This window comes from Piliocolobus tephrosceles, chromosome 13 (assembly GCF_002776525.5).
Source record: "Piliocolobus tephrosceles isolate RC106 chromosome 13, ASM277652v3, whole genome shotgun sequence".
Taxonomy (NCBI): Eukaryota; Metazoa; Chordata; class Mammalia; order Primates; family Cercopithecidae; genus Piliocolobus; species Piliocolobus tephrosceles.
The window spans coordinates 46,310,996-46,337,526 of NC_045446.1; the positions used below are offsets into that span (position 1 = coordinate 46,310,996).

General features: G+C 42.1%; 1 protein-coding gene across 3 annotated transcripts in view; it reads left to right on the forward strand.

Moving 5' to 3' along the window:
- Positions 1-26,531, forward strand: part of SERGEF (secretion regulating guanine nucleotide exchange factor) — a 232,525-nt gene that overhangs the window by 12,504 nt on the left and 193,490 nt on the right. For 2 of the 3 annotated variants that reach the window (XM_023230837.3, XM_026454043.1), the window contains exons 5-8: positions 552-612; positions 5,112-5,225; positions 7,752-7,814; positions 11,949-12,107. In XM_023230837.3, the coding sequence (XP_023086605.1) occupies positions 552-612; positions 5,112-5,225; positions 7,752-7,814; positions 11,949-12,107 (397 nt within the window). Of the gene's footprint in view, positions 1-551; positions 613-5,111; positions 5,226-7,751; positions 7,815-11,948; positions 12,108-16,689; positions 16,904-26,531 lie in introns of those variants that run through there. The other variant, XM_026454044.1, reaches the window with a different exon arrangement.

A 26,531-nucleotide genomic window follows, 5' to 3' on the forward strand; every position in this document is an offset into this window, starting at 1 on the left:
AAGATGGAACAGGCATCTGGGGAAATGGTGATCCCTATGTCACTGGGGGTAGGTGTTTGGCAGGAGTTAGATGACCACTTGGTGGGGGTGTTGTTGGATGGGGATTGGACTAGATCAGGTTGGGAAACTTTGAACCCTTGGTAAATAATATCTTACTGGCACAGTCATGCTCATTCGTTTATGTAGAGCTGCTTTTATGTTACAATGGCAGAGCTGAGTAGTGTGACAGAAACTATGGCCTGTAAAACATTTACCAGCTGTCCCTTTACAGAAAACATTTACTAACTCTTGGACTAGATGACCTTATAAGTGCCTTTCAGCCCTGAGAGTTGTTGTCATGTGGTGTTGTGATATGGCATTTTAAAAGATATATTTTTTTCTTTTAGGGATAAATATAGAGGTATTTATGGGTGGAAATGTTGGGGGAGTGGTTGCTTTAAACCAGTCAGACCCATAGTGAGGAGCGTACTGCATTGTATTTGGGTATGAATTATATACAATTTTGTAGATGGATGGTTCTGAGATCTAAATCCTTTTCTTTATTTTGACAGCTCCATAAAGAGAAGGTTGTTTGTGTTGCTGCTGGACTGAGGCATGCATTAGCTGCTACAGGTGATCATTTTATCTTTATTTTTTATTTTTATTTTTAATATTTTTTAGAGATGGGGTCTCACCTGTTGCCCAGGCTGGAGTACAGTGGCTCGACCACAGCTCACTGTAGCCTTGAACTCCTGAGCCCAAGCTGTCTAACTCCCTTAGCCTCCTGAGTAGCTAGAACTGTAGGTGCATACCACCATGCCCTGCTAATTTTTAAGATCTTTTTGTAGAGACAGGGTCTTGCTATGTTGCCCAGGCTGGTCTTGAATTTCTGGCCTCAAGCAGTCCTCCCACCTTGGCCTTCTAAAGTACTGGGATTACAAGTGTGAGCCACTGTGCCCAGCCTACCCCCCTTTTAAAAAAATAGGTCTGTAATAAGAGGAAACTGAACTTTAGGGGACAAACCCTTTAGGGAATATTTCAAAGGGTCCTGCTGCATTGTGGTTCTGATGAAAAGGAGAGAACATAAGGCAGAAGTCATGTGGGAAAGACATTAGCAGGTAGGGAGGAAGGAAATGAAGTTTTCTAGCTCTTTATGTTCTAGGTATGGTGCTAGGTGCTACTGATTCGATTACTTTAATCCTCACAACCAGGAAGTGATGCGAGTTGCATTTTACACGTGAAGAAACTGAGGCACAGAGTTAAAGTGCTTGTGTAAGCTTACACGGGGAGTAAGGTAGAGCTGGGATCAGAGGCTGGGATGGTTTGCATCCTAAGGCCCATATTCTTTGCAGGCAACTGCACTGTCTTCCTAATGGATTTTAATGTTTATTCATTTAAAAACTTTAAGTGAGCTTGTCTCCTGTGCTGTGAGTGGGTGATGGGACTGACAGTCTGTATGTGAGGGGGACAGGGAGGTGGCATGTGGGAGAACGGTGACCCTTTTATCTCTCCCCTTTTCATTTTTTCTGCTCTTACTCCTTTTGAACTGAAGGACAGCACTAATTGGCTGTGGCAGCTGAGGCTCAAGTGCTTCGTGAGTCCAGTTGTGGAGTGGAGGAAGGAGAGAGGAGGTGAGGAAGAGCTCAATGCAGGACTGTGCTGATAGTCCTGAGCTTAGCATTGATTATACTTCAAAAAAATTCAACTTTTTATTTTGAGATAATTGCAGATGCACATGCAGCGGCAAAAATAAAACAGACCTCGTGTATTCTTTTCCCAGTTTCCCCTAATGGTATCTTGCGAAACTATAGTACAATAACATAATGAGGATATTAACATTGATACAATCAAGACATAGAACAGTTCCGTTACCACAGGGATCCTTCCTGTTGCCCTTCTATAGCCATACCCATTTCTACCTGCCTATAACCACTTCTTAGCCCTAGGCTAAGCACTCTTCTGTTCTCCACCTCTATGATATTGTCATTTCAAAAATGTTATATGAATGGTATCATACAGTATATAACCTTTTGAGGTTGGCTTTTTTCACTCAACATAGTTCCCTAGATGTTCATCCAAGTTGTGTATGTCAGTAATTCATTCCTTTTCATTGCTGAGTAGTATTTGTTGGTATGGATGTACCACAGTACTAATCTGCTAGGGCTGCCATAACGAAATATCACAAACTGGGAGGCTTAAAGAACAGACATTTATTTTCTCATCATTCTGGAGGCTAAAAGTCTTAAGATTATTGTGTTGTCAGGATTGGTTTCTGGTGAGTTTTTTTTTTCCTGGCCGGTAGGTGACCACTTTCTTACTTGGTTCTTGCATGGGCTTTTTTGGTGTGCCTGTGGAGAGGGAGAGATCTCTGATGTCTCTTCCTCTTCTTGTAAGGACACCAGTCCTATTAGATTAAGGCCCTACACATATGACCCCCTTAAACTTTTATTGCATTCCATAGCCCCTATCTGCAAATCTGATTACACTGGACATTAGGGTTTCAACAACTGAATTTTAGGGGGATACAGTTCTTCCCATGCCTATATATATATACACACACACACACACACATACTTACACACACGTACACACATGCATATATATGTATTTTTAAGATAGGGTCCCCCTGTCTTATCCAGGCTGGGGTGCAGTGGTATGTTCATGGTTCACTGCGACCTCAAATTTCTGGACTCAAGCAGTCCTCTTGGTTCAGCCTTCCAAGTAGCTGGAACTACAGATGTGTGCCACTACACTCCGCTAATTTTTACATTTTTATTCTTGTAGAGATGGGTCTTGGTATGTTGCCCAGGCTCATCTTGAACTCCCAGCCTCTGACGATCTTCCTGCCTTCTCCTCCCAAAGTGTTGGGATTACAATGTGTGAGCCTCTGTGCCCAGCCTGAATGAGGTCTACATATTGTAATTGGTTGATGTGTGTCACAAGTCTTTCTTTTTTTAAACAATTATTTTTTTCTTAATTTTTTATAATGGTAAAATATACATAGTATATAGTTTATTATCTTAATCATTTTTAAGTATATTAAGTACATTCATATCATTATGCAATCATCACCACCATCCATTTCCAGAACTCTTTTCATCTTGCGAAATTGAAACTCTATACCCATTAAACAATAACTCCCCACTCCCCATTCCACTGGCCTGTAGCAATCACTATTCTACTTTCTGTCTCTGTAGTTTTGACTACTGTAAAGTCCCTCATCTAAGTGGAATCGTACAGTATTTGTCTTTTTTGTGACTGGCATATTTCACTTAGCATGATGTCCTCAAGGTTCATCCATGGAGTAGGATATATCAGCATTTAGGTCCTTTTTAAAGTGGATAATATTCCATTGTATGGATATATCACATTTTGTTTACCATTTATCTGTCAACGGACATTTGAGTTGTTTCCATGTTTTAGCTATTATGAATAATGCTGATATGAACATGGGCGTACAAATATCTCTTCAAGATCCTCCTTTCAATTCTTTTGGATATATACCCAGAAGTAAAATTATCAGTTCATATGGTAATTCTATTTTTAATTTTCTGAGGAACTACCATACTATTTTCCACAGAAGTTGTACCATTTTGTTTCCACCAGGAGTGCACGAGGTTCCAATTTTTCCAAAAACTCACCAACACTTGTTATTTTCTGTTTTTTTAAAATGGTAGCATCAAAATGTGTGTGAGGTGATATCTCTTTTCATTTTCCTAATGGTTAGCAATGTTGAGCATCTTTTCATGTTTTTACTGGATATGTGTGTATCTTCTTGGAGAAATGTCTATTCCAATTCTTTGCACTGCGCCCTCCTTCCCTGCTTTTTTTTTTTGAGACAGCATCTTACCCTGTTGCCCAGGATAGAGTGCAGTGGCGTGATCTTGGCTCACTGCAGCCTCCACCTCCCAGGCACAAGTGATCTTCCCACTTTAGCCTTCCAGGCAGCTGGGACTGCAGGTGTTCGCCACCATGCTTGGCTAATTTTTAAATTTTTTTGTAGAAATGAGATCTCACCATATTGCCCAGGCTCTTCTCAAACTCCTGGGCTCAAACAGTCCTCCCATTGCAGCCTCCCAAAGTCCTGGGATTACATCTTTGCCCATTTTTTAATTGAGTTGTTTCTTTTGGTTGTTGAGTTTTAGGAGTTCTTTATATATTCTGGATATTAATCACCTGTCAGCTATTTGAAGTCTCTTATAATCTGTAAAGTTTTTCCTCTTTTTTTTTCCTCTTGTAGTCAATTTGTTGAAGAGATCGTAAGTTTTTGTTTCAACACTGTGCTTTGCTCACATTATGTTCAGTGGTCATAGCTTATTTTTCACAAAACAGCCTTGTCTATTTACAGCCTAAAAAAGGACTGCTGTTTATAGGATACTCCCAAAGGAGCAGAACTTTAATGTTGCTGTGAGGTGACGGATCCTAGTTGCACACACCTGTCTGTAGACCGAATATCTAGAATTTCATCTTTGCCTTTGTATGAGGTTCAGAACATACATGAATTAGATTCAGTGGGCATGAAAGTAAAAGGCCATTCCACTGAAATCATGGCTATTAAGAAGCTATCTTGCAGTCATAAGTATGTATTTACTTGGCAATTAGGAATCTTTGAATTCATCTTGGTGTCGTGGAAAGGGCACTACATTAGGTGTTAGAAGAACTGAGTCCTGGCATTTTCTCTGCTGTTACCTTCCTGCGTGGGCAGACAAATCACATCCTTTCTTCAGGGCCTCAGTTTTCTCATCTACTAAATGTGAGGAATGGACTTGATGATCTTCAAGGTTCTTTTCTGCTTTGTCTCGGGTCTGAGTTGTCTCTTCAGGTTAATCATGAATAAGGTGTCATTCCACTGATTTGACCCTGGAGGAGTGTCCCGGAACTTTTTGTAGGAAGTTGGTGGTATTGGAATTTACTTTGATGGTCTTAGTCTGCCCTGAAGACTGAATTTGTGATTGGCTTGGTGGTAATCCCTGGACCAGTTGCAGGACCTCTTGAAGCAATTGAGCTTCTCCATAACACTCATATTAATTGAGAAAGAATTGGGAATTTCTCATAGCAGTGAGGTTCAAAGAGCAATCTAGTCTTATCCTGATGTGCATCTTCTCTGCTTTCTCTTCCATTCTGTTGGGAAGCGAGTGGCATCGTGTTCCAGTGGGGGACTGGTTTGGCATCATGTGGACGACGGTTGTGCCCTGGGCAGACTCTTCCATTGTTTTTCACAGCAAAGGAACCAAGCAGAGTGACAGGTAAGATGCTTCTTTCTTTAGTCCTGTATTTGTTCTTTGTCAGGAAGTAGAGACATAAACATGCAGAAAAGGATTAAATGGATTTTTGATTTTGTTATTTCTTGGTCTCTCTAACTTTCTCTATCAGTTGGTCTGTTAGTCTTGCTGGCAGTTTTTGTCAGCCCAGTAGAAGCAACTCTCTTTGCTGCCAGAGTTTGGAACCCATTGAGGCATAGATGCAAGTCAGGTAGGTGGAGATTGAAATGGTAACTCTAGGACTGTTAAAAGCTAGATTGGAAGACATGATTAGGGATTTGAAGACAATGTATAGTCATAGTGAGCCTCTAATTCTGAATCTCAGATTGAATTTACCCACCAAGCACTGTGGTAGCTGTATAGAGTTGGCCCTGCTAAACTTAACGCCTGACCAAGAGGACATGAGGACGTACCCTCTCTGCAGGCAGGCACACCCCAAAGAGGGAGCCCAGGAGGACCGTGCCTTGCATGGCCAGTTCCTTCTCCCAAAAAGGAAGCAGGAGAGAGTGAGGATGTAGACAGAGGGGCCAGGAGTGTTCCCACAGGGAAATCTTCCTATGCGAAAATACGAGGAGTAAGTAACGTGTTCTCCCCATAGGTCTGTTGGTCATTTGGTCTGTATTTTCTCCTTCCTTTTCTTCCCCCTACCCTTCTTCCCCTGTCTCTCTCTCTCGTTCTTTCTCTCTGCTCTCCTTGTGGGCCTTTCTCCCTCTGTATACTGTACCATGTCTCCATTTCCTCCTCTTCTCCCTTTTCTGTTTTCTCACTCTTTTACTTTGTGACCCAGTTTACCGAGGCTTGGCTGTAGGAAAAACTTGCATAGTAGACTTGTAGCTACTTTTCCTGTTGCCTGGAACAAATCAGGGATTTTTGAGGGTGGTGGGAAGGGGTGGGGGAAAAATAGGGAAGGATGGGTTGCAGTGGGAGTGATGTAATTGGGTGTTGAGATCATTCTGATTTTTCTAAGTCCTAGAGATGTTCTCTTTCAGCTACAGGCGGACTTAGCTTCCCTGAAACCCATGGGTTGAGCTGGGGAGGGTACTCTTAGAAAGGAGAAGGAGCACTGGATGTGGGACAGGTAGTCCACTTCACATGACATTAGAAACATGTATAATGTAAACTTAGACTTCTCAAACATTTTTGTTTTCTTCATCAAGGTATTCACTTCTCCCCAGGCATATCCTGCCTTCTCCTTTCTCTGTGCTTATGGGCAAACTGTTACCTCTGCCTGAAAAGCTTTTCCTTTGTGTTCCCACTGGTAAAAATTCTAAGAATTTTTCTAGGCCTAGCTCAGATACACTTTTCTCAGTTAAGACCTTTTCTTTTCTAGCATTCACTGCATTAGCTTCACATGCATGGATAGCACAATATATTGTATTACTATGAATTGTCTGTATGTTTTCTCATAAGGTAAAGATTATGAACTTTTAAAGGATGGAAACTGTGGGTCATTTTGCTCTATATTTAGCACAGGACCTGTTATTAGAGGGAAAAAATGTTTTTTATTTTATTTCATTTAAACAACTTGTTTGGCATCTGTTTGGGTGGGGCACAGCTTACATTCAGAGTTGGTTTGGGGGAATTCTCTGATGAGACATTAGAATGGATCATCAACTTCCAGTCGTCAAAGTCTTTCACTTTTCATCCTCCACTACTCACCTCATTGCCAAAGGTTCTGGAGCTGGAACCCTGGCTGTCCCCTCCTCACCTGGCCACTAGGGGCCCAGTACTTCCTCTCTGGTGAACGTGGGTGAAAACATCTGCTTTGTTCTGTTATCATTCCAGAGGACACTTGAAGGTGTGAGGGCCATTTTATTACAACAGTTATTAATGAAAAAGAAGTGTCAGAAAAAAAAAGTTACAGAATAAGTCTGCATCTATCTGCATGCTAGACTGCATGTCATCACAGGCTAGCTCCACTTTTAGCAGTGTAATTAAGGAAGGAAAAATGCTGAATTTGGAGAAAGAAGCCCAGTTCAGAATCTGATTCTGACTTTGTGTTCTTAGGAGGCTTGGGGTTATTTAAGTGCCTGCATATGATGGCAGCTGAATGTATGAGATGTCATTGCTTCTAGACCCACTCAACCTCTGGAGTTAGGAATAGACACACACACACACACACATGCACACACATTTTTACATACACACACCTATGTCTATTTATCTGTCTCTACTAGAAATCATGAATTTACGCTGATTTTTCCAATTACTATCCAATATTACATGGTTGATTCTAGCCTTTCCCCTTTTCGTATCTATACCTTTCCTCACCTTTTTGATAGTGATGAATCTGGCTCCTTTATCCTGAGTATATTTACTTGATTGTTCAATCTCCTGGTGTGTTACCAGGCTCCCTACAATGCCAGCCATCTTCTTGGCCAGTGCTGCTGACTCAGGCCTGCCTGCACTGGCTGAGTGTCTCCCACGCCCAGGTGGTGCTGACTGAGTGTCCCCTCTCTGCTCAGTTCTTTCTGTTATAAATAATTCAGAAGAAAATTTTTTCTTTTGTAGGTCTAGAGAATTCTAAAGCAATGTGTGTTCTTGCTGGCTCAGACCACTCAGCTTCATTAACAGGTGGGTACCAGCTCTTTCACGTGCCATCCAGGATTCTCTATGTGACTGCCTGAAGTGGTGATATTGAAATACAGAGGCAATGTCATAGACTTTGGAGCTAGAATTCTGATGCTACCACTGGTATGCTCTTAGGCAAATTACTTTTCCTTTCTGAGACCGTCTTCTTGTTTATAAACGACTTTGTGGGTAGTTATGAGAATTAAATATAATACATATAAATCATGAATAGCAAACATAGGCTCACTTCCATTTCGTCTGAGTTTGCTTCCTTAACTACACAATAAAGATAATAATGTCTTCCTCTCAGGGTAATGGTGGTTGTCAAATCATATAATCAACAGTATATTTATATATAACATATATGGATAACACAGTGTATTATATAATTATTCTTTGTAGTTTTCTCATATACCTACGATTAGGAGGGCAGAAGCTGCTGTCTTATCCATCTAATCTGTTTTGGTGTGTGTTACAACTGTCTAAACAGTTGTACGTGTGTATACTAAAGTAACCTGTTTTATCCATCTGTATCTTTCTAATCCATTTATCAGTCTCCATTTGTCTATCTACTCTGTTTACCTATATATCTGTTTTATTTATCTTTAATCTTTGTATTTTAATATCTAATCTATGTATCTATATATCTAACTCTAGATATATAGTTTTGTGAATATTTTATATTGTTATATATTTCTCTAATTTATCTACTTCATCTCTTTGATCTATCTGTTTTTCTATCTTAACTGTTTTTTTATTCTACACTATATCTCTCTCTTTGGCTGCACATTCATCCTTCCATTTGAAACACCGAGCCAATACAGTATAAACTGTCTAGTGACTTCCTTCCAAGGCAATGCAGCATTTTCTTGAAAGTGACAGTAATCCCTTCTCTTTGGCCCACATTGCCCTGACCCCTGCTGGTAGACTGGAGACTATACATCTGAGAGATTTATAGTATTTTGTTTGGTAAGACCTCTCAGAGAGTTGAATGTATTCTATTTTTTAAGCAAAGAGGAGGGACTTCCATACTTAGTGTTTTATGTGGAAATTCAGGTGTGTCCATAATATATGTAAATTAATGGTGGTATGCATTCTTCGACATCAAATTTGCAATGCAGCCCAGCTGAGAAGTTATTTCAAGAGCACAGGAGCCCTAATATGAGAGTTTAAATGCTTTGCAAATTCTGAGCTGCAGATAATTTGTTATTTAATGAATTTAAAACAAACATCTAATAAAAAAGCACCTACTTTTAACTTATGTCTCACATCAGGTAGATTTATATATTAATATTTGTTAAAAGTGTTGAGTTGAAACGAATGCCAGCTATAAGGGACTCCACTGGGTATCTAGTTCCTCCTTTCCTTTTACAGAGGAAGGACTGGAGACCCTCGGGTGAGAAGTGATGTGTTCGTGCCCCACAGTCAAGGAGGGATGGAGAAGGCATTCTTTTCTGAGAATAAAAGTAGACTATGAGGTGTTTCTGTTTTGTTCTGATTAATCTGAAATGACTGATGGTATGTAAACCTAGAGCTTGTCTAATTGTTTGTCAACATCAACTTCTTAAAAATTATTTTTGGTAGTAAATTTAGTATTTCATATGTAGGGCACATTTATTATGGTGTTATTTATATAGAAATGTTGAATATTTTTATTAAGATGTAATTTATATATAATAAATTTCTTTAAAGTATACAATTAAAGAATTTACATTTCATTTCAAGTATACAATTTAGTAATTTTTAGTATATTTACAAAGTATAATGATTTTTGATATTTTGAAAATGAGCTAAAGATTGTGGAGATTAATAGCCCTGCTGGGCACTGTGGTTTACACCTGCAATCCCAGCACTTTGGAGGCTGAGGCAGGTGGAATACTTGAGGTCAGGAGTTCAAGACCAGCCTGGCCAACATAGTGAAACCCCATCTCTACTAAAAAATTCAAAATTAGCTGGACATGGTGGCATGTGCCTGTAATCCCAGCTACTTGGGAGGCTGAGACAGGAGAATTGCGTGAACCCGGGTGACGGAGGTTGCAGTGAGCGAAGATCGCACCACTGTACTCCAGCCTGGGTGACAGAGCAAGACTCCGTGTCAAAAATTAAAAAAAAGAAAGATTGATAGCCCTGTCTTTCTTCATGTAGTTCAAGCTGTTACACATTGGATTTTGTTCAATGCTCTTTAGACATTTTCTCTGGAGTGGTTGTAGATTATATAACTATTTGGCATTGCAGCAGAATTTAATTTTACCTGCTGAGGCAACAGCATAATGATCCTCATCTGGAAGACAGTTTGACTTTCAAAAAGATGGTTCAGAGCTACTAAGATAAGTGAAGTTGTTTACACAGGCTTCATCATCAGTGTCTTCTTTGTAGCTCACCAGTCCACTTAATGGATTGATACTTTGCCGAGGGGGCTTCTTTGCTATCTTGTAAGAGGTCTTCATACTTTGCGTACCCTGATGAAGTCCAGGAGGTTGACCTCTCTCTGGGAATGTAATACACCAGATTCACTTTACAAAACTGCAGAATGTCAATGTTGCAGGGTCACCCGAGTGACAAAAAGGTTTCAGTGATTTACAGTCCCTCATCTTAGAGTTGAGGAAACAGACCTAGAATGTGAAGTGATGTGCCCAGTGTCAAACAGTGATCGGGTAGCAGATGGAACTTGAACTGGAGACTTCTGAACCTTAGTCTAATGCCCTTTAATGATACTGTTTGACTTTCCATCAGTTTTTTGGAATATACTAGACTGCCCTAGGGTAAGCAATACTATAAAGTTTTATTGGGAAGCTACAAAATGCAGTGAAAGCAGAAGACCTGACTTCTAGTCCCTATTTGACTCCTTATTAGCCATGTGATCCCTGAAAAGTAATTTAATATGTTCCAGCCTTGATTAATTTATGTTCTAGAACAGTGTTAATAGAAATATAATATGAGCCACAATTTCAAAAAATAAAAAGAAACAGGTGGGATTAATTTTAATAATATATCTACTTAACCCAGTATATCCAAAATATTTTTTCAACATGTAACCCATATGAAATTATAATGAGCCCCACTCTTGTTTGCACTAAGTCTTTGCAGTCCATTGTGTGAGAGAGTAGCATTTCACTTACAATGTATCTCAGTTTGGACTGGCAACATCTCAAGTGTTTGATAGCCACGTGTAGGTGGTGAACTACTGTATTGGATAGTACAGTTGTAGATCCTTAGATTATAAGGGTTGGAAAAGCTGAGGAGTCACAAACTGACAAGCCATAGGCTAAATTATAGCCCATGGCCTCATTTTGTATGGCTTTCATTTACAAAATATTTTTGATTGTGAATGCCTTTTAGACGGGCACGTACTCCCTGGCTTGCCACAGTCACCCGCCAGTCATTCTTGTTACTAGTGTCATCGGTCATATTGTCTGCCCTTCTACACCAACAGCCTTCCCTTCCAATTTTCAGCTGGTGAAACTAAGTCGTAGAGAGGAAGTGATTTGTCCAAGGTCAATAGCTAGTTAGCAGATCCAGGAATAGAAGCTAGAGTCACTTGACTCTGAATTTGCTCTCTTTCTGTTAAATCACAATGTCAGTCAGTCACTTTCCTGCTTGTATCACAGGATGATTGTGAGGTTAAAACAAGCTGAAGTGCTATCCAAATGCAATTCTATAGCATTATATTTTCTGCTGGACAGGGCATGCGGTGAAATAATCTTACGTTTAAAAAATTTAAGCTTAAATAATGTATCTTTTAACCTGTTATTTTGAAAGTTAAAGCATTTTTTTCATACAAAAGGTAGTATAGGCATATATTTTAAAAACATAGAAAATAGAGAAACATGTCTCATGCACGTGGTAGATATTGAATAAATATTTGTTGAATGAAAAAATGAAGAGGAAAACCACATTTTTTTTTCCTTAAACTACTAAGAACATTTGGGCTTGTTTTTTATGTGTAGAATTTTAAAAAATCTTGTAATATGTTATTACACTGTACGCAAATTTTGTATCCTGCTTGACTCCACTCAACGTTGTAATGTAAGTATAAAACAACTTCTTTTAACCACTTATTTTTTAGACTTCTGTTATTTTCCATCATTTTAGACTAATATTCCCTCACCTCTTTTGTTCCCCTTCTGTTTGTTTAAGATGCAGGAGAGGTGTATGTTTGGGGAAGCAACAAGCATGGGCAACTGGCTACTGAGGCTGCTTTCCTTCCTGTGCCCCAGAAAATAGAAGCACATTGTTTCCAGAATGAAAAGGTCACTGCCGTCTGGAGTGGGTGGACACACCTGCTTGCTCAGACAGGTGAGACAGTAGCAGAGAACTTATGGTTGGTAAGAGCAGCTGGGGGACAGCTGTCTAAGCAGCTATGAGTGCTTGGGGTTAAGGCTTTTTATTGATGAAAGCTTAAAGATCAGAGATGGGGATACTGGGGTCTAGTTCTGCCATCAGCCAGATATGTGGCTTTTCCTCTCGGTGTCACAGGTTTGTACCCAAAAGGATAAGCCTGGGTTAAGTTAACTCCTTCCAGTCCTAAGAGCCCATGAGGTTTTGAGAAGGGATCCATTGCAGCAAGCATCACCCCGAAATTTGCCCAGCTTGTTGGGAAGTCCTTACTTTGTCATAGCTATTTGCATTTCTAAGTCTAAATTAAAAGCATCGGAAAATGTTAAGTGAAAGATAAATATCTCAAGATTCAGGTAGGAATACTGTTTTGATTCGTAGCTGGCATGGTATTCTGATTTAAACTTTTGTGTTGACCGTAGTAAACGATGTGTATTGGTTTAGACATCTCATATATTCCCTCAAATGTTCTCACATCATCCCATACAGCTTTTGGCATATTTATCTTTTCCTGAATCTTCATTTGTTTCTCATCTTTCCCTTAGGGTGGTTCTGCTTTCCTGGCCTTCATATTCTTGCCCCTGCCTGTTGATTTTCATAGAGTTCCCCAGCCAATTTGCAATTCCCAAGATCTGTTATCGTGTCAAAGTATTCTGAGCTTCAGGGGTTCTCAGGAGCCCCCTTGCCTACTCCTGTCCTGCTTGCTAGCTACACACACATCTCTAGACTCCCAAATACCTAGTGATTCTTATTTTCAGGAGTTTCTGGCTTTTGCAGGTTTTCAGGTCAGCTTCAGCTATCCTTGGTAAGTCACACATACTACACATTTCTATACACAAATGTAGACTTATGAGCAGTCATATCCATGATGCTTTTAATTGGTCTTTTAAAACATTTCATGATCATTTTGAAACAGTGGCCTGAATAACAAAGATGTATAATGACTTTCCATATTTTACCGCTTTAGAGGATGCTCTAAGGAAAGTGTGTCATTCGTTAGGAGGACGGTCATCACTTTCCTCAAAGAGATTCAGATTGCTTGAAGATTGGGCTTATCCACAGAACCTTCTCCTAAAGAGACTCACTGAGCATGGTAGCTGGGTTTTGTGTGTGTGTAATTGTTGGTATCTCTCTTTTGTTTCAGATAATAAGCTCTGTGAAGGAAGCCACCAGATTAGTCTTGCTCACTTCTGTGTCTCCACTGCCTGTCAGAGAATGTACTCATTTTCCTGCATCAAACTCTTTATAGTTAAAAGAGACTTCACATACACAAATGCATGCAAGGCAGGGTAGATAGCTAGGATTTCTGACCTCTTTCCTGGGACTTAGATGTTCACGAACAGAAAGCTTGTTTGTCTTTTTGGATTCTGGTGTCCAACCAAGTAGGTTAATGTTTATTAGGCACCTATTGAGCAATGTGTTAAGCCTTGGGGAAATGCAGGAGAAAAGACATTGGCCATATCTTTCCACTAGAATATATATAGATAGGCGTAAGTCTAAGAATTTAGAGATGGAAAACTTCATCATCCATCCATCGTACACATGGTGAGGGTCTTTTTATGTACTGTGCCTTGTACTAGATGTAAGTCTCGCCCTTAACGAGTCCACTGTCCATTAGGGGTGATAGACCTATGATAAAATTTTACTACATTCCAGTATGAGATGTGCAAAAGTAGAGCTAAGTACAAAGTGCAAAGATCACTTAGAAATTAGCAGTCATCTTGAGAGATTGGGTGTTCACAGGTAGGCGTTTCATGGTTAGTCAGTCTTCCAAGAGTTGCAGTACATTAAAATACACTTACTACCAAATGGTGGTGAATTTGGTTGAGTCTGTCGGTAAACCCTTTAACTAGTTAGGTAGTTGACTAATGAAAGACATAAAGATGTTGCTTCTTTGATTTTAGCTTTGAAGCATTCTAACTGAGGCGATTCCCACCTCTGGGCCAGCAGCCCAGCCCTTGGGGTGGGAGATTGGAACCCATGTCTCTGACGCTGTCTGAGTTACCCCAGCTCCTCTGGAGCTCAGCTTCAGGTTTCTGCCTCCTTTCAAGAGCATGATTTTTTGGTATTAGCTTGTTAATTCAGATTGCTTGTTTTTCTACATTGCCACTTTCTCCTTTATCCTAAGTCCAGAATGGTTAAACCTGGGAGGTTTGAATGTCCTGGTTTTTGTACTGAATTTTGGGTAAATGGGAGTTTGCTGTTATTTGATTCACCAATTTTGTGTTCCTTCTACAGCAGTGGAGGCCTGTGCTCTGGCCCAGTGTCATTGAGAAGAAACACCCAGGGCTTCTGTTTAATCAGACTCAGCGCTCACATTAATGGGAATAAGATTTCCTCACAGGGTCAGGAGCAGCTCATTAGTGGAACAGGAGTTATTTGACTCTAGTTGTTTTCACAAGCTCCAGTGGTGAATTGTTCCTGGAACGAACTTGCAGGCCACATCAGCACAGAGGCTGCTCTCAGTCTCATTCTGGGAGGCATTAGTTGTGTGATATTGATTAAAAAAGAGTTTATGCACAGACACTATTGGCGTCTAATGGGTAGAGGCCAGGGATGCTGCTAAACATCCTATAATGCAAGGACAGCCCCCTATAACAAAGAATTATCTAGCCCCAAAAGTTAATAGTGTCAAGATTGAGAAACACTGCTCAGTACTGGACATCCCCAGTCGTAGGTGCTTAGCTAGGGCAGTTCACATGGTATCAGAATAACTTTATAGATTGTCTGTATGGGAATCTGTGATGTGTTCTCTGCCCTCCCCTCTCAGGAGTCTGTCTGATGCCTGCCTGCAGTGTTTGTGATGGAAAAATACTTTTCTGTTAGTCAGAGGCACTTGGAAAGAGTCCAAGAGAACCTGTTCTAATCTGGGAGAGTTGGCAAGGGTACCTGTGTCTCAGGCTCGTGGTGCTGCATTCTAGAAACCTTTCCGAAGCTGCTTAATGTTCCTGGTCATTGTTCTCAGGAACTTCGTGGGACTCCTGGGTGACTTTATCCAGGCTCAGTGACCTGCAGGTGTGTCATCTGAGATTCATGGTTTCCTGGCTGGAGGTGCTTCTAGTGAGTGTTGGATGGCAGATCTGGGTGCCTTCCTAGTTTGTTGACCTTGATTAAGTCACTTTACCTGTCTAGGCCTCAGTTTCCTCAACTCTGAAGTTTGATATTAAAACCTGCCTGCATTCTACATGGGGCTGCTGTGATGTTCAAATGAACGAATCTGTGAAAGATCCCAGCTATTGTAAAATGCATACATAAGTGATGGCTGCCTGGGATATGTAAGTAAATTAAAGACTTAGTAGTCTTTTAGAAAGACTTCTATTTCCACAGGGTTAATGTGACCTTGAGACTACTAGCCTGAAAGCTCATGAGCTGAACAGGGATGCCATACTCTTTCTCACACCTCCGTGTGAAGAGACCACCAAACAGGCTTTGTGTGAGCAACAAGGCTGTTTATTTCACCTGGATGCAGGTGGGCTGAGTCTGAAAAGAGTCAGTGAAGGGAGGTAGGGGTGGGGCCATTTTATAGGATTTGGGTAGGTAGTGGAAAATTAGTCAAAGGGGGTTATTCTTTGGCAGGCAGGGGTGGAGGTCACAAGGTGCTCAGTGGGGGAGCTTTTGAGCCAGGATGAGCCAGGAGAAGGAATTTCACCAGGTAATGTCATCAGTTAAGGCAGGAACAGACCATTTTCACTTCTTTTGTGATTCTTCAGTTACTTCAGGCCATCTGGATGTGTACATGCAGGTCACAGGGGATATGATACTTTAGTTTGGGCTCAGAGGCCTGAAATACTCAATATCAAACTCTGGCAGCAAAGTTTCCTAAAGTCTTTTACTTGCATGCAGTAGGCAAGTGGCTCTTTCATATTATCAACAACCTGGAAGATTTTTGTGGCCTAATTTGTAATATTAGCTATTAAAATTCATGGTACTCATCCCAATTTGTAATTGTATACATCTCTTTGTATTCTTATTTGTTTAATGTCTAGACTGTAAATTACACGAGAGCAGTGTCTGTTTTGTTCATGGCCATATCCCCAGCATCTGGCACAGGCCTGATACATAACAGATGGTCAGTAACTAAGTGCTGAATGAATAAATAAATGGCAAGGTAGAGAAAAACCTGGGCTTTGAAGTCAGCTAGACGAAGGCTTGAATCTTAGCTCTCTTAACCTACTGATTGTGTGACTGTGGGCAGCTCCACCTCTCTCTGTCTCCATAGTCACCACCCTGGTTCAGCCCACTGTCACCTCTTAACTGAATCCGGCAGTAGCCTTTAACTGGTGTCCTGGTCTTCCCATATTTACTCCTTGATATAGTTTGGATGTGTGTCCCCACTCAAATCTCATGTTGAAATGTAATCCCCAGTGTTGGAGGTGGGGCCTGGTGGGAGGTGATTGGGTCATGGGGGTACATTTCTCAAGAATGGTTTAGTACCATTCTTCTTGGTACTGTTCTTGCCATTGTGAGTGAGTTCTCATGAGATCTGGTTGTTTAAAAGTGTGTACCATTTCCCCCCTTGCTGTCTTGCTCCTGCTCTTGTCAGATGACGTCCAAGCTCCCGCTTCCTCTTCCACCATGATTGTACACTTCCAGAGGCCTCCCCAGAAGCTGATGCTCGAGCTTTGCTTCCTGTACAGCCTGCAGAACTGTAAGCCAATTAAACCTCTTCTCTTTATCAATTACCCAGTCTTAAGTATTCTTTATAGGAATGTGAGAATGGACTAATACCCTCCCTCTCCCCTCCAACCCATTCTTCATACCCCAGTTGAAAGATCTCTTCAAACCCATTGCGTCGCATTCAGATGGCTTCCCATTGCTCCTAAGGTAAAAATATAATCCTTAGTGGCCCTACAGGTCCTGTGTGATCTGCTCTCTGCTGACCTTTCCAGTCCCATTTCTCACCATGCTAGTTCTTGATCCCTATCCAATCTGCACTCTGGCCTTTGCTTAGTTCTTTGAAAGCTTCATTCATTTCCCCTTCATTCATTCCCAAAGCTTCAGGTGCATAGTGCCTTTGCACCTGATATTCCCTCTATTTGGCCACTTATCTGTGCATCTCTTCTTTAGTTTGACTTAGCTAAATCCTTTTTTTTTTTTATTTGTTTGTTTGTTTGTTTTTTTTTTTTTTTTTTGAGACGGAGTCTTGCTCTGTCGCCTGGGCTGGAGTGCGGTGGCCGGATCTCAGCTCACTGCAAGCTCCGCCTCCCGGGTTTACGCCATTCTCCTGCCTCAGCCTCCCAAGTAGCTGGGACTACAGGCGCCCGCCACCTCGCCCGACTAGTTTTTTGTATTTTTAGTAGAGACGGGGTTTCATCGTGTTAGCCAGGATGGTCTCGATCTCCTGACCTCGTGATCCGCCCGTCTCGGCCTCCCAAAGTGCTGGGATTACAGGCTTGAGCCACCGCGCCCGGCCTTTTTTTTTTTTTTTAAATCTTAATCCTTAACTTAGGTATCTGGGAGAACTTCTCTTGACATTGCTGACTAAGTCACTTCTTTTTTTTCTGTTCTCATAGCACCATAAACCTCTCTTTTGTGCTATTTTTTGGTAGCATTCTTTGACTAATTTCCTTTCCCACTAGACTGTAAGCTCCATGAGGGCAGGAGCCATGCTTGCTTTTGTCTGCTTAAGACATGTTGGACAAATGAAAAAACCCGATTTCTTTGAACTTATTTCCTTATTAGGCAAATGGGGAAATAACTGCTGACCTGATATGAGGATTGAAAGAGATGATGTATTAAAGCATCCAGCACAGGACTGGCTCATATGTCTTTTTAAGACACATTAGCTCCCACTACTGTTTTGGAAACTCATGAGCTCTCTGGAGATCACATGCTCCATTTCTTCTCTTTATGTCAGAGGTCTCTGCGGGGCTGGATGTGAATGTCTCTGGATAGGTAACAAGTTGATCAGAACTCTCCTGAAGAGTGCAGAAAGATCAGTGCTTACAAATGCTAAGTGCTGGTTGCTGGTGGTGTATTAGAATTTCAAGGGGAATGATTTACACAAGATCTAAACCTTAATGTGGAGTCGGTCAGAATGTCCAGAATCCAGTTGCTTTTGGGATGCTGGAAGCTTTCACTGAATCCTTCAGTATCCCAAAGTAGCCTTGTGGTCTTACAAGGGATATGGATTGAAAAAGTGAGAATGAATACAGAGAGTTCTTTGACATTCTTTACTTTCTTCAGTGTCACCTTAAAAAGCCCATGAGTCTTAGAAGTTTTAGAGAATCAATGATGAAAGAAGCAACTTCCTCGCTTTGCAAATGAGAAAAACTGAAACCAAGAGGAGACAAAGTGACTTCATGGCAACTTGAAGCTAGAAATCCAGTTCTACTTTTCAGTGAAATTTTCCCCCTTCCATCACTGTCCTGTTGATTCATGGTTATGTCCTTTTGATTGAGATTTTTTTATTCTTTTGTTTTCCTAAAGAGGGAAATTATATGGTACATATGAAAGGGACTAGCTGTGTTAGCTACTCTTTCAAGTGTCACAGCCCAAGAAATATTTTATTGCATCTGATGTCTAAGCATTAGTGAAATTCAAGCCCGGCCATTGATTCACACTAAACTGAGTTTATAAATATACCTAATGCTGATTTTTCTGTTTTGGGGCCAAGATCCTTTTCAGAATAGGGTGACAGTATACATTACTCCATCTTCTTTGGGACCGTAGATCATGAAACTTCAACCAAGCTCAGGGAGATTCTGACCTCATGGGCTCTATTTAAAGCAGGTGCTTTGGAATTAATGATGCTTGTGCTTTAGAACTTTGAAAACCCACTGGGTGAAAGTCAAGCTGAGCCCAAAGGCTTATTTTGAAATGGATACTTTTTGATTCTTATTAAAGTCATGAGTTTTTATCCTAGAATAAGAATGTCAGTAATGGATAGAAACTTACAGATCATCTGGCCTTAATTCCTCAGTATAGAGATGTGAAAACTGAGGACTAAATAGGGGGGGCACAGTGAGTGAGTCAAGGAACTAGGACCAGAACTCAATCAAGTCTCATGACTCTCAGTACAGTGTTCTTTCTGCCTTGTTACATTCTTTCCAGAGATGATGAGGAAGTGTGGACGACTTAACTAGTCAAATCCAGGGACCTGAACCAGGAAGATAGTTCCTTCTGTGTAAGACGTTCTGCTTTGGCCAGGCATGGTGTCTCACATCTGTAATTCCAACACTTTGGGAGGCTGAGGCAAGTGGATTTCTTGAGCCTAGGAGTTTGAGATCAGCCTGGGCAATATGGCAGAACTCCATCTCTACAAAAAAATATATAAAAATATTAGCTAGGTGTGGTGGTGTGTGCCTGTGGTCCTAGCTACTTGGGAGGCTAGGGCAGGAGTATGGCTTGAGGCCAGGAGGTGGAGGTTGCAGTAAGCCAAGATTGCACCACTGCAGTCCAGCCTGGGTTGACAGAGTGAGACCCTGTCTCACAGAGGAAAAAAAAGTTCTGCTCCAAGACAACACTTATTCTTACCTTAAGAGTGCAGCCATAGATTCCTTTAAGGATATATGTGTGGAGTAGAAACTGGGAAATGGTGCCTGAGAAGCGAGGGTCAGGAGACCATTCTGGGATTCACAGAAGCAGCTGCATGAGAATGCAGCAGCAATCATAACTCTCACAGACCACCTTTATCACCGTCAAGTACTTTCACATACATGTTCTTATATGAAGTTGGCAAGATGAGTAGTAGTATCCTTACTTAACAGAAGAGTCCCTAATTGGTTAATGGCATTGCTCTGTTTCACATAGATGGACAGAACTAAAACTTGAATCCCATCTTTTGTCCCCAAGCCTGCTATTCTAATTCCAGATCTTGTGTTTCTCAGAGAGCTCTAACTCATCAGTTAAACTTCTTTTACTCTTCAAAGAAGCATCTTTCTCCAACTGTTGCCAGTGATACTACATTTCAGCAAGCAATTGGAAGGAAATTTGTAGGTATCTTTAGTCCTTTAGCAGATATTTGTGAAATGCTTCTCTATATGTATGTAGCACTATGCTACAGAATACAGGGGAATTTAAAATCCAGAACCACCTTTAGGAAGCTTTTGGTTGGATGAAAAATTAAATATTTAGTAGAAGAATAAAAAGAATGTGGCCAAGGGCCAAAGGAGTGGCCCAGACACTGCAGGCTCTAGGATTTCAGGGGAAGGAGAGGTCAGTGTGGGTGAGGTTGGTCAGGGAAGGGTGTGAAATTGTGGTTGGGCTTTGGGAAGATCACATTTTAATAGACGGAGAGTTTGACTTGGTTCTCTTGCTTTCTCTTTGTCCTCTGGCAAGACACTAAACTCTCTGGCCCCCTCTCTTCCATCTGGCCAGTACGTTGACATAATGATCTTTAAGGGTCATTCCAGCTCTGAAATTCTATCCTATAAAAAATAAAACTGGCCTAAAGAAATGGTTGTGGATGTATTCAAAGATTAAGTATAATGCCATTTACTGCAGCCTAATTTATAATGACAAAAACAAAGGTATGGAAACAAATGAAATTGAAGAGAGATTGGTTAAACAAATGATGGCAGAGCCGTATGTTGGAATATTATATTGTCATTAAATACAATGTTTTAGAAGGATATTTAATGACAGAATACGCTCATGGTATAGTAAGTGGAAAGAATGATTAACCATACTGTAACTTCTAATTTGTTGAAAGAAAAGAAGAATGCATAGAAAAGACTAGAAGGAAATGGGCCAGGTGGGATTATGAGTGAATTTTGTTTTCTATGCTGAATTTTGAATATTTTCAATTTGATAATATCTCCTATAAATACTATTTTAAAGTTAATGAATAAAATCACTTACCCCTCAGTGCAAGAGACTAGCTCCTTTGCCATCGATTCCCATGTATATGTCCTTGACAAGTCACTTGCGTGGGCCTCAGTTGGGAGGTTGCATGGAAGAGAGGCAAGATACTTTAGCAGGAGGCAGGAGAGTGACCATCTATTTTTGGCTCAGTCATGAGTCAGCTTTGTGACTTTGGGTAAGTCCCTCCTGAACATCCCTGAGCCTCAATTTCTTCATCTGAAGAGGGGAATTAGAGGCCACAAAAGATCCTTCAAGTTGCAAAATATATTTGTTCCTAAAGATGGATAATTTCTCCACTATTGTGGAACTGGCTAAGAGGCCTCTTTAGCTTCTTGAGCCTGGCCTCTTTCTTTTCTCTTCTGCTCCCCTGCACTTGGGCTCTGCTGGCTGCAGGCTGATTTCTGTTATTCAGAGTTCAGGGTGAATTGGAGTAGAAGTTGAGTGACAGGGGCTCTGGGCAGGTAGGGTGTAGTGACAGCACTGAACCACTAGAGGGAAGCATTGTTTGATTACTTTCCCCTTTCCCATTTTTTTTTAGCTGCTGTGTCTGCAGGTGAAGATTAGCCTTGATTTGCCTGGGGGTTTCAAATTCTAGCATTTTAGAATTAAAAGGACTTTGAAGATCATCCAATAAAACTCCAGTATGCTGCAGATGTGAGATGATAGAGGCCTGAAAAAGCAAGCGACCTAGTTAAAGTCACACAATGTGTTTTTTCAGGGTCTACACTATAAAGAAAGGCTGCAGACAGAGCCAAGGGTATAATCAGTTGAGTCCACAAAGAATAGACAGGTCCCATGTTGTGCAGAAACCTAAAGGATCTACTTGCATACTTGGATTCACTGAGCTCCTCTAGCCAGGTGTTAAGAGGCCTGGAGATAGAGAAGAAAAGATAGAACCCTGCCCTGAGGAGGTGCTGTTTGGCAGGGGGAAGCACACACAAACACACGATGCTACCCCAGGTGTCCTCCCCACTGTTTGGTGGTCTGCCTAGTCCAGGATCCAGGCTGTGGTGGTGGCTTGGAGGCTGGTTTATGGAAGACCCTGCAGGTGTTCTTATAAATGATCACCTCCAAGATTAGGGAGATACATTGGGTACCCTGAGTTTGTATTTCCAGTTAACTTCTGCAAGCAGTGCTTAGCCTGTTCATGTGCCATGCCTTACCTTTTCTTGAGGTTTGTGAGGAGTCCTGGCAGTTTTTTCTCCACCTTCAACCAGCCTCGTTCCTTGGCTCTAGGCTGATTTTATTTTTGGTTTGCAGGTACCCACCAGCCCTAAGCATTGTGGTAAAGTGAAATCGTGTACTGGCCTGGGAGCCAGGCAGCTCTGTGACCTTGCGCAGGTTACCTTCTGTCTTTGAGAAGGGAGTTCATGCTCTCAGCTGCAGCTGTGTCATCTCTGATAGAGAGATGAAGTTTTGTCATTGTATTTGGATTTTGTGTTTGGCAGTGAATACCCATTGATCTGTGGTTTAGAGAAGTGTAGCATGTGTGTACCCGAAGCAGAAGCAAGAGCCGCCCACTGAAGTGGGTATTGAGAAGGGGCCGGGCCTGCAGGGCCACCAGATGGCAGCAGCAGGCAGCCAGATAGCCTTGGGATGAGGCTGGTAGGGTCATTCCGGAATTAGCAAGGTCAGAGCTGAAAGGGCCTCTAGAGGTCACCCAGGCTGTCCCCTTTTTTGTATGGATGGGAGAACTTAGGCCCAGAAAGGGAAAGGAGCTTGCATAAGGACACACCCCGAGTTAATAGCTGATAGTCCTTGCTCTTAAGAGGAACTGAGACTGGTCTGACCTCTAGCTGGCTGCCCCATGGAGATCCAGGGGACAAGGGCCAGTGAGCCAGCTGTGGGAGAGGACCTGGCAGTGGCAGTTAACTGTTTGCCTTTTTCCTGATTTCTTCAAGGGCCTTGTCTTAATGATTTTCACCTTCTTACTCAGAGCAAAAGCAATGTGCATGTCTTTTCTGCTCGCCTCTGCCCTCTCCAGTTCTCTTCCTCAGTTCTCTGGGGCAAGGCTTCTCATCACACTGTGCAATGGATAGAATTAGGGGTCATCTCTTAAGCCTTATACCCTACAGATGGGCAGGCCCAGGGCCTTGCCAGAGGCATGCTGAAGACATGAGTTAGCACAATTGGTTGAATAAGAACAATTTTTTTTTTTTTTAAATTTCCAAGGGGATCAGGATAGGGCAGGGAGCCAGTGTTTGCCAAGTACTTACTATGTACTAGGTGCTCTGCCAGGTACTGCTCTGCAGCCTGAGGGTAATACTCCTGTAGCCCCTTAAGGTAGGGTTCATTTCCCTTCATTCTAGGTGAGAATTGAGGCTCAGAGAGACTAAGTGGCTTGCATAAAGTACCATAGCTAGTTAGAAAGCAAAGCAGACTCTTGAATCCCACTGTGTTTGATATCAAAGCTTATTTTATTTCATCATGCCACTTCCTCTCAAGGTGACCTTACTGGAAATGTAGCAAGTGACTATCTTATTCCATTCAGGCTGCTATACCAAGTAATATAGACTGGGTGGCTTATAAACAATAGAAACCTATATCTTACAGTTCTGGAGGCTGGGAAGTCCTAATCAAAGTGCCAGAAGATTTGGTGTCTGGTGATGGCCTGCCTCCTGGTTCATAGACTCTCACCTTCTTGCTATGCCTCACATGGCAGAAGAAATGAAGGAGCTCTCTGGGGTTTTTTTTATAAGGCCACTGATCCCATTCATGAGGGCCCTACCTTCATGACCTCATCACATCCCACAGACCTCGTCTCTGTAATGTTAAGGGTTAGGATTTCAACGTGTGAATTTAATGGGGACACAAACATTCAGTCTGTAGCAGCCCTTTAGGCTTTGGGGAGGGGGCAACAGATATTTTGTCTCTCCTTCCTGGGGAAAGCTTCTGGGGGAGTTGTGGTGGTGAACTGCAAGAGGGAGGAGGCCTTTGAAGTAGGAAAGGGCAGGTCTTTATGGAGCAGGTTAGGGAGTAGTGGCTGGTGTTATACAGCCCACTGAGAAATGGTTAAATACCTTTCCCCTCTGTTCCTGTGTTCTAGCAGTTCCTTCTTCCAGGAATGCTTGTCTCTGTGATTCCTGTATAGCTACTGCCTCACTTCCATTGGTTCTTGTCCAAATGTCACCTCTTACACTCTATTCCCTTTACTGCGTTATTTCTCATCATAGCAGTTTTCACTGCCTGAAATCATAGTGTCATTTTTGTTTATTTGTTGTCGTTCTCTCCTAACAGAATGTGAGCCCCACAAGGTTAGGGATTTGGTCTGCTTTATTCACTGCTGGATTTCTCCAAACATAGGGGAGAGACTCGAGTGCTGGTAGCATGGAATGGGTAGAACTCTTGGACGTGGAAGCTATGCTGTTTCCAATGGCTGTGTTTAGGAGACACAGCCTATAGCTGGCCCTGTCCTCTTCCTACTTTCTTGGAGAAGCCCAGATCAGAGAGCCTCAGCTCCCTGAGGCTGACAGCGATGTCTGGTGCCCCAGGGTTTTAAGACCAGTTTTGGTCCTGCCTATCTGCAAGGCCTTGCCTTGGGACCTTGGCTTCCCCCATCTGTCCATAGTGAGTGGGGGTGACCAGCCATGCTGCAAGCTCACCAGATGGTTCTGGGAAGGGTGCAGAGGTCCCTGGCAGAGAGTTCAGTTTCCATTCAAAGAATCTTCCTCTTTCCTGATGGAGATTGATTTGTTCCAGGAGTGCTCTAAGAGTGAGCATTGAGTTACTGGCCTATGATTTTGCCATCATTTTTAGGTTCTTGACAGATGGCACTCTGCTTGCCCTTTTTCAGGGGACCTTGCCTGTCCCATGGGTGCTCTCAATAATCATAGTGACGGCCGGGCACAGTGGCTCACTCCTGTAATACCAGCACTTTGGGAGGCTGAGGCAGGCGGATCACGAGGTCAGGAGTTTGAGACCAGCATGGCCAATATGGTGAAACCCCATCGCTGCAAAAAAAAAAAATAGCCAGGTGTGGTGGTATACGCCTGTGGTCCCAGCTACTCGGGTGGCTGAGGCAGGAGAGTCACTTGAAACCTGGAGGCAGAGGTCGCAGTGAGCCGAGATCGCGCCACTGCACTCTAGCCTGGGTGACAGAGTGAGACTCCGTCTCAAAAATAAATAAATAAAAGAATAAATAAATAAATAAATAAATAATCGTAGTGACCACCAGTACCTTAAAGTGCTCTCAACGTGTGTCAAGGTGAAAGCAACCCATTCTGAGGAATATTGGAGGAATCAACTCTTGCCCAATCTAAGAGTGACTTTTTACCTTAGGAGGAAGCTTAATGTGGCTAAAAGAACCCTGAAGAGCTAGGTTTAAGTTCTAATTTGGCTATTTGTTGGCCGTGTGATCTTGGGCAAATCATTGGGCCTGAACTTCTCATCTGTAAAATGAGAACCTTAACTCCTAATTTGTCTGCTTCACAGGGGTGTCTTATATCATTTACTCATTCACAGTTCCTCCCTTTATTCCTTCACTCATTTGTTCAACAAATATTTGTTGCATAGGCAGAAGGGAGGGGAGGGCATTCCAAGCAGAAGCAATACTGTGAAAAAATCTGTAGAAGTGGGAATTGCTCTGTGGTGCAGTTTGCTTGACCTGGGCCAGATGATAAGAGACCAGGAACTTTTGGGTATAATGGGAATGGGTCCTTGTTGAGGCACAACTCTGTGAGCAGTGGAGTCCTTGTTGAGGCACTACTCTGTGAGCAGTGGAGTCCTTGTTGAGGCACTACTCTGTGAGCAGTGGAGGAGCAGCTGGAGGTTTCTGTGAAGGGTGGGGGTGTGTGAGAAATGTAAACATTGAAAGGAGACACCCTGACTTGGGGTGGCTCTTGCAGGCTCCTCTGTTGAGGCCTCATGCTTGCTTTCTGCTCATTGCTGTGGTTGAATGAGAGGTACTCTGAATTCTTAGGGGGTGCCCCTTTCAGGGGCTCAGGTGATTATGAGAATCTACGAGATAGGGAGATGGGTGGGACTGGAGTCATCTGGTTCATTAGCCTTTCTTCTGGGAAGCTGTCATGGGCCATATGGAAGGTCATTTAGGAAACCATCATGTTACCTTTCATCTTGAAGCTTTTCTTAAAGGCCTAAAAATGAGCAGCTCTGGGGCTTCTCCTTATACCTCCCTGAGGAGATGGAGGTGTGTGAGGAAGGAGTCTCTCACATTTATCAAGGGCACATGTATGCCAGGCATTTTACCAGGGCTTTACAAACATTTATTTAATCCATATACAAATTTTGCCAAGTGAGGCTCACTCCCATTTTACCCATGAGGAAACCAAAGAGACATGAGGAGACATGAGCTTACTCTACCTGGGTACTTAGCCTTGCTTTGCTCAATGTGAAATGCAGGTCCACATCACCTTGTCAAGTTTCGGGGTATTGTGAGGCTCAAATAAGATCATGGAAAGCACTTTGTAAACTGGAAAGTTACTATGTGCATAGGCAGGGAGCCATCAATAGTACTACTCCTTCCCAGTCACACTCCTACATTGAGTTTTGCTTGGGCCACTCATTCCTGAGCTGATAGAAGCTTCTAGCCATTTGTTTCTCTTCTGTGCACTTTCTCCCCCA